The sequence below is a fragment of the Anopheles gambiae genome, chromosome 3 (genome assembly GCF_943734735.2).
Source record: "Anopheles gambiae chromosome 3, idAnoGambNW_F1_1, whole genome shotgun sequence".
Taxonomy (NCBI): domain Eukaryota; kingdom Metazoa; phylum Arthropoda; class Insecta; order Diptera; family Culicidae; genus Anopheles; species Anopheles gambiae.
The window spans coordinates 3404523-3416194 of NC_064602.1; the positions used below are offsets into that span (position 1 = coordinate 3404523).

Below are 11672 nucleotides of genomic sequence, written 5' to 3' on the forward strand. Positions count from 1 at the left end.
AAATATAAGATATTAAACCAGAAGCAAAAGAGAGAGAGAGAGAGCATACAAATAACACTCTACTACCAAGTGCGACGTTGTTGTCTTTTCGTTGTATTTTCGTTCATTGGTTGATACATTGTGGAAAATTCTGAGCACGAGAAAACTAAGTTGCTGCCGTTTACCGTACTCTGGTCACTCTTCTGAATCCATACTTCCGTTTCCGCTCGTTGTTTGGTTGGTGCGCCGCTTTTAAATGCTTTCTAACCGAGTTCTTTTGGCGAAACATGGCGGGACATAGAGGGCATTTCTCGGCTAGTTCACCCGTGTGACTGCGCATATGCTCGATAAGGGCTTTTTGGCACGGGAACGACTTATCGCAATTCCCGCAGGTGTGCAGACGATTGTGTACCGTCATATGGCTCGTCAGGTACGCCTTGATCTGGAACCGAGCGTCGCACAGGTTGCAGGCGTACGGGCGTTCCCCAGAATGCACTACCAACGTATGCTTTCTAAGCGACACCTTCGCAAGCAACTCCTTGCCGCATACATCGCAAACGTACTTCTTTCTTGCGCTTTTATCAAGGTGCTTGGCTTCCCGATGGTTACGGAGTTGCATCTCGTGCACGAATTCCTTACCACAGTCGGCGCAGCTGTAGGAAGGTTCGCTATGGGTCCGCTCGTGATGCATTAGATGTTTCAGTGTGCAGCAAAGCTGACCACAAATTATGCACAGAAAGCGCGGAAAACTGTACATAATTTGGTGGGCTTTGACGCCTCTGAGTTGGCTAAAGCCAGAGTAGCATATGTTGCACTTGTACGGTTTGCCCTTGGTGTGGATGGCTGCAAACGGGGCATGCATCCGGTCGGAATGTTCCTCGAGCTCTTCCTTTGTATCGAACACATCTTTACAGCCGCAGCATCGATAGTATTCCGGATTTTCGATAGCAAACAAACTCTTTGCTCTTCTCTCGGGTCGAATTTCTGTTTCATCCTCTTCGTCTTCCACATCCCCGTCAGTGGAATCGAACAGAGAGGTTTCACTGATTCCGAAGCTATGCCAACCGTAGATAGCACTGGCATGCTTCGATTCGTAGTGCTGCCTCAACCGTTCGCTGTTGTGGAAATCTATACAACACTCGTAGCAGCGATAGAGTGAACCGCTTTTCTCCGCTGCAGCAGCGTGCTCGTCCTCGGAGGAAACATTGGATTCGTCATCGATCTGTACTTCGCATAGCTCTTCCGCGTTTCTGTGAAATAGTGAAGAGGAACATTAGCTTCGAAGTACATACGAAGCTACTGACGTCCACTACCGTTACCGAGATAAGAAAGAAAAAAACGAACACTTACACGAGGCTGGATTCAATGTAAGTTCTAATGAGTTTATCTGACTCGATACACTTTCGTCTCACTGATGCTGCCTTCACTAGCTCGGTGTAGCATTCTATACAGCAGTGTTGCGGTAACCCATCATCATCGCGCACCTGAAGGAAAAGATGCAAATGGTAGTAGTATCTTTGCTTTTGGTGGTAACTGGTTTCCGTGACATACCTCAAGGCCTGCTAGTTCGCATAGCAGATCAGCGACCGACGGCTGGTTGCACTGTTTATCAAAATTGTCCACCAAAACACACGCCGTTTCCGTCGTTGCACAAACACGACACAGAATGTTCTGATACATGGTGTGATTTGTTGATGGGTAATACTGTAGAGAAAAGCTATTTTGCAGTATTACTTTATTTTTAAGTCAATTCCTGAATGTGGCTGCAAATGTTCTTGCTATGCGCGATGCACCGATACGTTCGTTATTGTTGATGTTTCCCTTTGTGGGATGTTTGACAGTTCGAAAGTAATCTAAACGCGATATGCTCTAAAAAGCACCGAAAGGAACGGATTCGTTTTAACATGAAAAGACGGCAGTTGAACGGCTGGACCTCTTTCTTTCTTTAGCCCTTTCTTATTTGGTACAATTACATTGCCTGTCATCAAACGACAGTTACTTTTTATTTGATCGTGTTTCACTCGCTTCGGTCCTTTCTTGTAGTTGATCGGCCGTGCTTCCGCCTCAAATGTTTTTTGAGGGATTCTTTGTACCGATATTTGGAGCAACATATAGAGCAACTATATTGTTGAATTCCAGTATGACTAGCCATATGATTACTCAGACTGGATGCGCTCTTGACGCGCAACCCACACTGCTTACACGTGTACACACCTCTATGCCATTTCATGTGCCGATTGAGATACAAGACCATCTTGAAACGATGTTCACATAAGCTGCAGGCGTAGGGTGCATCTTCAGAATGAAGCATCATGTGCGCCTTCAGGTACGAAGCAGAGTGAACGCTCGTACCGCACACATTGCACACGTACTTCTTCCTGGTCTCCGGATCTGTGTGCACATTTTGCTTATGAATGTTTAGATACTTCTGATTTGTGAATTTCTTTCCGCAAAGGTCGCAGGACAGTTGATGATCTTCATGGTTGGTTTCGTGAATAATACAGGCTGCCCGATTTCCAAACAGCTTGCCGCATACAGCGCACTGATAGCGTAATACGCGCATAGCCCTTTGATGGACTCGCATACCGCACGCCGTGGTGAACGTTTGATAGCATATGTTGCACTGGGCTGGTCTGTCCTCGTCGACTTTCATTGCGTTTGGCCGATGCACTGTCTCGCAATGTAGTTGCAGTTCAGTTTCAGTATCGAACAAATATTTGCAGCCACAGCAGCGGTGAGGTATGCCTTTATCTTCATATGGTACATTATCCTTCGGTGGAGTATTCTCAACTTCGTCATCTGTGCTATCGAAAAGGGAAATTTCACTGATGCCAAAGCTCTCCCAACCGTGGACGACATGGGCATGCGTTGACTCGTAATGATTCTGCAGTGTATCGGAATCGAAGAAATCCGTGCCACACTCACAGCAATGGTAGAATGGACTTTTCCCTAACGTTGCATTCTCTTGATCAGAGGAAGCAACTGACATTTTATCGAATTGTTTATCGTCGTATTGTTCATTGCTGTAATCAAAGAAAATGTTAAATTCCCTACACATTCGTTAGTCTGCTTAGTTTTGAACAAAATGTATACTTACGAGTAGCCAGATTCAATGCATATCCGTAGTAATTTTTCTGATTCAATACATTTCCGTTTTACTGTTACAGCTTGAACGAGATCTTGTTGACATTGTGTGCAGCAATCATGAGGGAAATGATCATCTTCAGCGGCCTGGGGAGGAGATGCGAACGTTAATTTTGGATTTCAGTTTAACGTTTAACATTGGCACTCACCGTAACATCCGCTAGTTCCAAAAGCATGTCAGCAACACTTTCATGTTGGCCGTGTTTATCGAAAATGTTGACCAATATGCACGCGACATCGGAAGTGGAACAAACACGGCATTGGATGGCTGGTTGCATGCTGGACGAGTTTGTTAACACAAACATGTTCAATTAAGCGGATGAGCAGTGGTATCCATGCTTGTAGAATTGATGCTCGAAAAGAAATCAGTCTGATTTCGTAGGGAACTGCACGCGAATGTGGAAAAACGTTTGCCGCGAGTATGTTTGTTTACATTGCCAGTGACAGATCCCAAGCAGCAAACTTTAGATTAAAATGAAATGCATCTAAATAGAGGTTTGTGTCTGTGCTTCATCAGATGCGATTTAATCGGACACGCTGTGAAACGTAATTTCGATTTACATGGCGTTTATTTGGAGATCCCACGGAATTTTATGTGATCGAAACATGATCAATTCGGGAAATTACCGTTGTACTCTGCATTTATCTATAATTTGGTAAAAGTTGTTTCCTATGAGAATTGGACGCCAATTTCAGCAAACACCAATCGTAAAAGCCTGTCAAGTATTGATTTTTGCTAACTGTATTGTAGTTTATTCAATTACTTGCCAATTGTTAGTACTGTATTGAGTAGGTCTGCTGCATATACAGTGTGTAGCTAGTAAAATTTGCCTTTATATTCTTTTTCCCAACAGAAACCGTATCCGCGGTAAAAAGAAAACTACTTTCGCCTTCGTTTATGCACATTTCTCAAATGTTTCTCAAGGGCTTGTTTCAACCGAAACGCTGATGGGCATATACTGCAACTATACTTCCTGGCTTCACCATGGCTGTTCATATGTTCGTTCAGCTCAGAGGGCCCTTTGCAAGTCAGGCCGCACTGCTGGCACGTGTAGATACCTTTATGTCTAGTCATGTGCCAGTTTAGGTAGGCCACTATTTTGAACCGGGCCCCACACAAGTCACACGAATACGGATGATCTTCAGAGTGTAGCTTCATGTGCACTTTAAGGTACGAAGTCGAAACCACCTTTGCACCACATATACTACATATGTATCGCTTCCGTGCGGCCTGATCGCCGTGCATCTTATTCTTGTGTATCTCATAGTACTTCATATTGGCGAATAGCTTCCCGCAAACATCGCACTTAAGTTTATGGTCTATATGCGTACTTTCATGCGCAAGACATTTGTGTTGTCTGGTGAACATCATGCCACAAGTTACGCACATATAGTTTAAGATGCTTCTAGCCTTGTGATGCTCCTTTAACACACATGCGGTGGTAAATGTTTGATAACATACGTTGCACCGATTAGGGGTTGGTTCGTTGATTTCGATGGCATTAGGGGCGTGTACCTGTTTAGCATGGTAAAACAGATCAGTCTCAGTTCTGAATCGTGCTTTACAGGCGCAACATTCAAGTGTAGGATTGTTTTGATTGGCTTTGTTTTGCACATCCGATGGACAATTTAAGATGTCGTCTTTCGGCTCTGGTTCATCGTCAGTGCTATCGAATGGAGAGATTTCACTTAAGCCAATCGTCTCCCATCCATAGATCACATTAGCATGCTTTGAGTCGTAGTGTTCCTGCAGTGCATCTGCATCCAGTAACTCCAACGAACACTCACGGCATTGGTAGATTTGGTTATTCGAATTGGACAAGTTTTCGTATTGGCTACCTGACAGCATTGATCCTGTTGAACTATAGGTCACATTAGCATGCATTGCTTCGTAGTGTTTCTGCAGTGCATCTGAATCAAAGAAATCTAAGGAACACTCTCTGCAATGGTACATCGGATGCTTTTCCGAAACGAGATTTGAAGAATCAATGGACAAGTTATCGGATTGATTATCGAATGGATCATCGGTAAAACTGAAAGGGCTACCAACAATAATTAACGTATGCTTGTAAATTCTTCAGTAGTGCTTTAGTTTTGTGCTTACCAAGAATCAGGTTCAATCTTGATTCGAAAAAGTTTCTCTGATTCCAAGCATTTACGACGCAATGATACAGCCTGAACGACCTCTGTATGGCATCGCAAACAGCACTGTTGGGGAAATCCATCGTCGACCGTCACCTGAAATAGGAAATGATTAGATGTTGCTATTCATGCATTTATGCACACAACGCCTTTACCTTAATATCCGCTAGTTCGAAAAGAATATCGGCAACGCTGTCCTGTGCTCCATGTTTCTCAAAGATGTTCACCAACACACTTGTAGTTTCGGTGCACGCACAAACGCGGCATAGATAGTTTAGATACATGGTGAAATGGGATGAGAGCTGTTTAAATAAACTTATCTACAATCAATCTTAAACTACACTCATCCTATTTCAGAACGTTTTTTTCGGATCCTGAAAATGCATGCACACTGCGTTTGCCATGAAGGTTTGTTTGTTTACATCGAGATTGACAGATCGTGCTTGTGTTGTTTAGATGAGATTAAAATGTGCGCCCAGACATACCGATACAATTTCACGACGTGAAGCGCGAAAATCACGCCAAAATCAACATGGCTGTAATATTTCACACCTAAATGTATGTATCCTTCATGGTGCGATAGCATTCGATGAAATACCAAATATTCCACGCGTCAACACTTGGTGTGAAAATATTTGTTGTAAAATGAATGCCTTTTTTATGAACTTCTCATCGTATATATTCAATTCTGGTTTCATGTTTCAAGGCGCGACGCTATTTGGCGGTATGTATGGGCGCATGGTAATGACAATAAATATGACCTAATTACCGCCATACAGCGAAACAGATCGAAACGTTTAAAAACCGGAATGTAATCGTTATTGGAATTCTTAAGTTCTTAAGTATGGAAGAAATTGTGAATGAATTCAATACAGTTCTTATCCAGATGCCACGATCGAAATACATACTCCACAATTGCATTTATTTTCACTTTCGCTCATTCGCTTTTGTGCACTTTGTTTAAGTGATTTATTAGGCCTGGCTTCTGGCAAAAAAACTTCGGACAGAAAGAGCAGCTATACTTTCTGCCTACGAAATGGGTTTTCATATGATCCTGAAGAAGGGAATAGCTCTGGAATGATAGACCGCATTGCTTGCACGGGTATAATTCTTTATGCTTTCTCAAGTGCCATTTGAGGTATCTCGCTACCTTGAAGCGTGCGCCACACAAGTTGCACGAATACGGATTCTCTTTAGAATGTAGCCGCATGTGAACCTTTAGGTACGATGACGAAAGTACCTTCGCACCGCATACATTGCAAATATACTTTTTCCTTGAGTTTGGATCTACGTGGACAATTTGCTCATGTCTGTATAAATTCTTGCTGTTGTTAAATTCTTTCCCACAAGCAACACAATTTACTTTTCGGGCCGTGTGGTTTCTTTCGTGAGCATTGCATTGATTCAGTCTACCAAACATCATGCCACAAACTGCACACTGATAGCGTTCAAACCATCTACCCATTTGGTGTTCCCTCACCCTGAGTTTGCTGACAAATGCACGATAACATACGTCGCATTGATATGGTTTATCTTCGTCGAATTCTTCTGCATTACGCGCATGTACTGTCGAATGTTGATGCAACTGATCCACGGTTACGAACACAGCTTTACACCCACAGCATTTATATGGCGGATTGTTTTGTGGTGGAACGTTCAAGGGACGATACAAGATTTCACCTTTGGCCTCATGTTCATCGTCAGTGCTATCGAATAGGGAGATTTCACTGATACCAAAGCTCTGCCAACCATAGATCGTATTGGCATGCTTTGACTCGTAATGCTCCCGCAGTGTATCGGAATCGGAGAAGTCCGTGGCACACTCACAGCAATGGTAGAACGGATTTTTATCGTTAGAATCATCCCCATCATCAGAAGGGGCAATTGAAGCATTATCGGCCTGAGTGTCATCATATGCATCATCCGCGTGACTGTAATGAAGATCAACATTAATAAATGGTAATTTGTCATTGTGCTGCTACAGCAAAATGCATACTTACCAAGCATTTGGTTCAATCTTGATTCGAAAAAGCTGCTCCGTCTCAATGCATTTACGTCTCACTGATACAGCTTGAACGAGATCTGCATGGCATTGCATACAGCACTGTTGGGGAAATCCATCATCGACCGTCACCTGCAATAGGAAAAGATTCGATTAAAGTTCATATACATTTGTTGTTTAACAATACTTACCACCACGCTCGCTAGCTCGAGTAGGATATCGGCAACACTATGTTCAGCACCATGTTTCTCAAAGATGTCCATCAAAACACACGCAGCATCGGAGGTGGCACAAACACGACAGAGAAATTGTTGGAGCATATTTGAGTGAAGATGGTATAATGAGGATGAAATATGATTAGAAAATTGGATATGTGGATGGATCCATTACTATACACTGCTTAAAACTAGATTGATTTTGTGTGAGCTCCGGACAAATGCAGAGCAGTGCGTTCGCAAGGATTGTTTGTTTACATCGAGATTGACAGATTTCCTTGGGTGGCGGTTTAGGCCGAAAATACACGGACCGGAATTTCGCGGCCGCGGAATTCCGCCTGCTGTCAAACCCATATACAAAGTGTCAACGGCAACTTTCCCGAACTGTCATATCCATACATTTTTCAGCAAGCGGAATTCCGCGGCCGCGAAATTCCGGTCCGTGTATTTTCGGCCTTAGATGAGTTTGAAATGTGTCAAAAATCTGAACGATTTAAATGCAGTCACACAGCGGTTGAGTTTGTAATTCTTTCTTGAGACTAATCGAGATTTCTGTTTTACAGAACGTACTGGAGTTTATTCTTTCTTTTTACTTACGTAATGAGAATGGACCATACGCAAGTGTTTGTTAAGATTCTTTTTGTTGTGAAATCCATTTCCACACAAAAAGCAGCAAAATGCCCTTGTACCGGTATGACGATTCATATGCTCCTGCAGTTCGGATGGACTCTTGTACGACGAATCGCATTGCTTGCACTTGTACAGTCCCTTGTGCATTGCCATGTGCCATTTCAAGTAGCGGACCAGCTTGAACCGGGCTCCACATAAGGTGCAGGTAAACGGTAGCTCCTTCGAGTGTAGCCTCATGTGGGATACAAGATACGCAGCGGAATGCACAGCTTTGCCGCACTCGCCGCAAATGTGCTTTTCCTGCGTTCGCAATATGCGCGGTTTGTCATGAAACCGTTGCATGTGTCTCCTCATCGATTGGGGGTTGGAGAAAATCTTCTCACAAGGTTCGCAGGTGAACTTGCCACGCATATGCTTAAATTCATGCCGCGCCAAATGAGCTTGCGTTCCGAAAAGCAGCCCACAGGTGTAACATTGGTATCGCAGAAAATATACAGTATTTTGATGATTTTCTAGGGCAGCTGCGCATGTAAACAATTTATAGCATACATTGCATTGCCACGCGTTGTCACCGTCCACTTGCAAAGCGTTGGAGGCATGTACGGTTTCCGAATGCTGTTGAAGGTCTGCGTCAGTATCGAATATCAGCATGCATCCGCAGCATCGGTATAGCTCCAGCAACTTGTTTGTCTGTAACGGCTCGGGCGCCTGTGGATAAGCGCCTGCATCTTCCTCTACTTCTTCGTCAGTGGTGTCGAACAGAGAGATTTCACTGAGTCCAAAGCTCTCCCAACCGTGAATTACTTTGGCATGCTTTGATTCGTAGTGTATTTTAAGGGCTTCGGAATCGCCGAAATCTATAGAGCATTCGCAGCAGCGGTACGTGAAATTCTCTTCGAGAGCAATATGCTCGGGATTTGGCGATGCGATGGACAAGCTATCCGATTGATCATCGTACTGCTCGTCGATTACACTGTAACGGGAAAGAATATGAAGAACTCATTCGTTATAAATTTTGCACCCAAAATATGCTTACCTATAGCAAGATTCAACCGTAGCATGGAACAATTTCTCTGATTCAATACATTTCCGTCTCACGGTCACAGCTCGAACGAGATCGGTGTGACATTGTTTACAGCAGCTTTGGGGGAATCCATCATCAACCGTCACCTGATGAAGGGATGCGAATCGTAAAGTATTTGTACTGAAATGCTCACAGAGCGGACTTACCTTGACTTCTGCCACCTCTAGCAGCATATCCGCAACACACTCTGATGCATCTTCTTTCTCAAAAATGTCCAACAAATCGAGCGCAGTGTCAGTAGTGGCACAAACACGACAAAAGATGTTTGGTAACATCTTTCCAAGAGAAGGAACGAAATTTGGATCGTCTTGAGGCACTGCTTGTATATGAATATGTTTGAAATACTTTTGTAAATGCAAATGAAATGTATAGCGACTATTTTGTTGTACGATTGCAACGCACTGGTAAGTTTGTTTACATACAACTTTGACGGAAATCAGCTGGGATTCGAATAGCATCTAAATTCGTTCCGCATTGAAACGTATCTAAAGGTGGGCAGCAACCACAGGGTTGTTCAGATGGAATCGCAGTAGTGTTTGCGTTTGTGACCTTACAATTTTTGTTGCACTAGGTTAGCATGCGGAGAAAATGTTTTGAAAGAAACAAAAGCTGTTTAAATCGTTTGAATAGTAATCAGTAATCAAAAGAACAGAGAAGTTATCGTACTATGATCTCACTGACGTGAAACGAATCAAGCTGGACTGGTTTAATTCCTATTTATAATTCAAGAAGATTGGCGTAATTAGTACGTACCTTGCATATGTAATGTATTGGCGGATAGTGGCGCCACATTATCCGGACGACCGGTTCCGGATAATTCTGTTGTAGATCAAGACCACGAAACGTTTGTACCTCTGGTAAGATAGTAAATACTTTTTATTGCATTAGAATTAGTACAAATGCTCAATGAATAATTATAAAAAAAAAAAAAACAATAATCTGAATAATCCGGAAGATACTGCTGCTTATAACACTGTTTTGGGGCGACTTTGGGCTTTTGTTACATGGTGGTGATAGTTTTTCTTAGAGCGGCAGCTGGTCCCGGCTCGTGACAGGCTCGTTTCCACTACAAAACCCTCTTGGCGGGTGTTAGTTTTTCTTGATTTGATACCAATCTCGGAAGATTCATTAAAGGGTCCTAAGATGCTGTATCTGACACCCGCATATTGGACGCCCTGTTAGTTTTCTTCGTATTTTTCTTCGGTTCTTCCTAACACCCTTTCTGAGGACAAGCTGCGAACAAACACACACATGTACATACTGACCCATCCGTCCATGATACGGGAGGCCAGGATGCACCATGCTGATTAAGCAATCTTTCCATTCGAATGCCTTACACTGTCGTGCCCGTTTGCTTGCATGGAAGCTGGCAAGAATCGCAGTTGCTCCCCGATGATGCAGGGATGACAAGATGCTGGCCCCTTGCGGTGAACCTTCCGGAACAGATGGTTTAATTTATGCGCCACCTAAGAGCAGAATTGAGCGCTCTGCCAATACCCCTGTAGGCTGTGGGCGTTCGTATCCTGCAGGATGTGTTTGGGCTCGTGCTGCGTTTGTTTGTCTCGCATACAACCTGCCCCGGGAGGCTTGGCTGTGGGCTTCGCTGGTGGTTTTGGTATTTGTATTTTTTTTGCTAGCCTTATTTGCAACGATGACTTAATTCTGAGAAATATCCTTTTTTTCCAGGACCTGAATGAGGGCAAAATTTTAGTAATGATGTGCCCTTAGCTATTCTAATGGGTGATCGAACCACAAGCGTGTAAACATTGAGCGCGGTGCAACAATTACACCACCCATAAACCTGGCAGTCTGGGCAGTTTTCCTTTGAGTTCCCGAGAAGGAGTGATCGTGGACGTGGGACAGATGCGCCTTTCATTATCATCTTCAATTACAACAGATCTTAGATCTATAGAGGGAGAACGATGTTTAGAATAAAGCTAAGATGGTCAGTCTGGAAGGGCGATGCTGTTTCTAAATGATGTCAAGATGCACGTGTCCATGCAGGTGGGCCTGGTGGGCCTGTTGCTAGAGGATAGTGTGCTTTCTGCAAAACAGATGTTCTAGATGGTTATTATCGAAATGTAAAGATACCTGGAAAAGGTAGACATGTTACTGTATAGAAATGGCACGTGGTACAGACGTACTGCCGAGCTTACTCTGTAAAGGTGTCTGTTAATGACGCTTGATAGATTTAAATCAATATTGTTAATTACTTAACTATTTGTTATATTTAAATCGATTATTGGTATATTAAAAAGCTATACAAAGTTTATGTTGCTTCACAGCATAACTCTCAGTAAAAGTCATGGACATTTATAGGCCATAAACAGGACTTTGGATGAATTTGATCGGCTTAAACGTTTCTTCATTCGGCTACAACTTTGAATGGGTATGCTGAAGTAGTCAGGGTCTTTGTAGTCAGAAACAGAATCCTGTAATATGTTCGTTTGATGAGGTCTGAAGACTCTGAAGTAGC

The 11672-nt window shown here is 43.2% G+C and overlaps 3 protein-coding genes across 6 annotated transcripts; all 3 read right to left on the reverse strand.

Annotated features, from left to right (window-relative positions):
- Positions 1-73: 73 nt before the first annotated feature.
- LOC133393882 (zinc finger protein 135-like) lies at positions 74-5779 on the reverse strand. Of its 4 annotated transcripts, none has more exons than XM_061660830.1 (7): positions 5421-5776; positions 5228-5361; positions 3273-5156; positions 3077-3210; positions 1531-3002; positions 1330-1463; positions 74-1229 (listed from the first exon to the last, which is right to left on the reverse strand). In XM_061660830.1, the coding sequence occupies exons 5-7, from the start codon at positions 1657-1659 to the stop codon at positions 161-163; spliced, it is 1332 nt and encodes a 443-aa protein (XP_061516814.1). In that variant the 5' UTR covers positions 1660-3002; positions 3077-3210; positions 3273-5156; positions 5228-5361; positions 5421-5776; the 3' UTR covers positions 74-160. The 4 variants fall into 4 exon arrangements, 2 of the variants coding, with proteins under 2 accessions (XP_061516814.1, XP_061516813.1); XM_061660829.1 differs by having other exon boundaries at positions 3273-5165; XR_009766456.1 differs by lacking the exons at positions 74-1229; positions 1330-1463 and having other exon boundaries at positions 1949-3002; positions 5421-5779.
- A 387-nt stretch (positions 5780-6166) lies between these two features.
- LOC133393884 (zinc finger protein OZF-like) lies at positions 6167-7753 on the reverse strand. The gene is made up of 3 exons (XM_061660832.1): positions 7459-7753; positions 7266-7399; positions 6167-7196 (listed from the first exon to the last, which is right to left on the reverse strand). The coding sequence occupies exons 1-3, from the start codon at positions 7585-7587 to the stop codon at positions 6203-6205; spliced, it is 1257 nt and encodes a 418-aa protein (XP_061516816.1). The 5' UTR covers positions 7588-7753; the 3' UTR covers positions 6167-6202.
- A 284-nt stretch (positions 7754-8037) lies between these two features.
- On the reverse strand, positions 8038-9625 carry LOC133393883 (zinc finger protein 91-like). Its single transcript, XM_061660831.1, has 3 exons — positions 9343-9625; positions 9149-9282; positions 8038-9085 (listed from the first exon to the last, which is right to left on the reverse strand). Exons 1-3 carry the CDS (start codon positions 9469-9471, stop codon positions 8059-8061), a joined length of 1290 nt encoding a protein of 429 aa, XP_061516815.1. The 5' UTR covers positions 9472-9625; the 3' UTR covers positions 8038-8058.
- Between the last annotated feature and the right edge of the window lie 2047 nt (positions 9626-11672).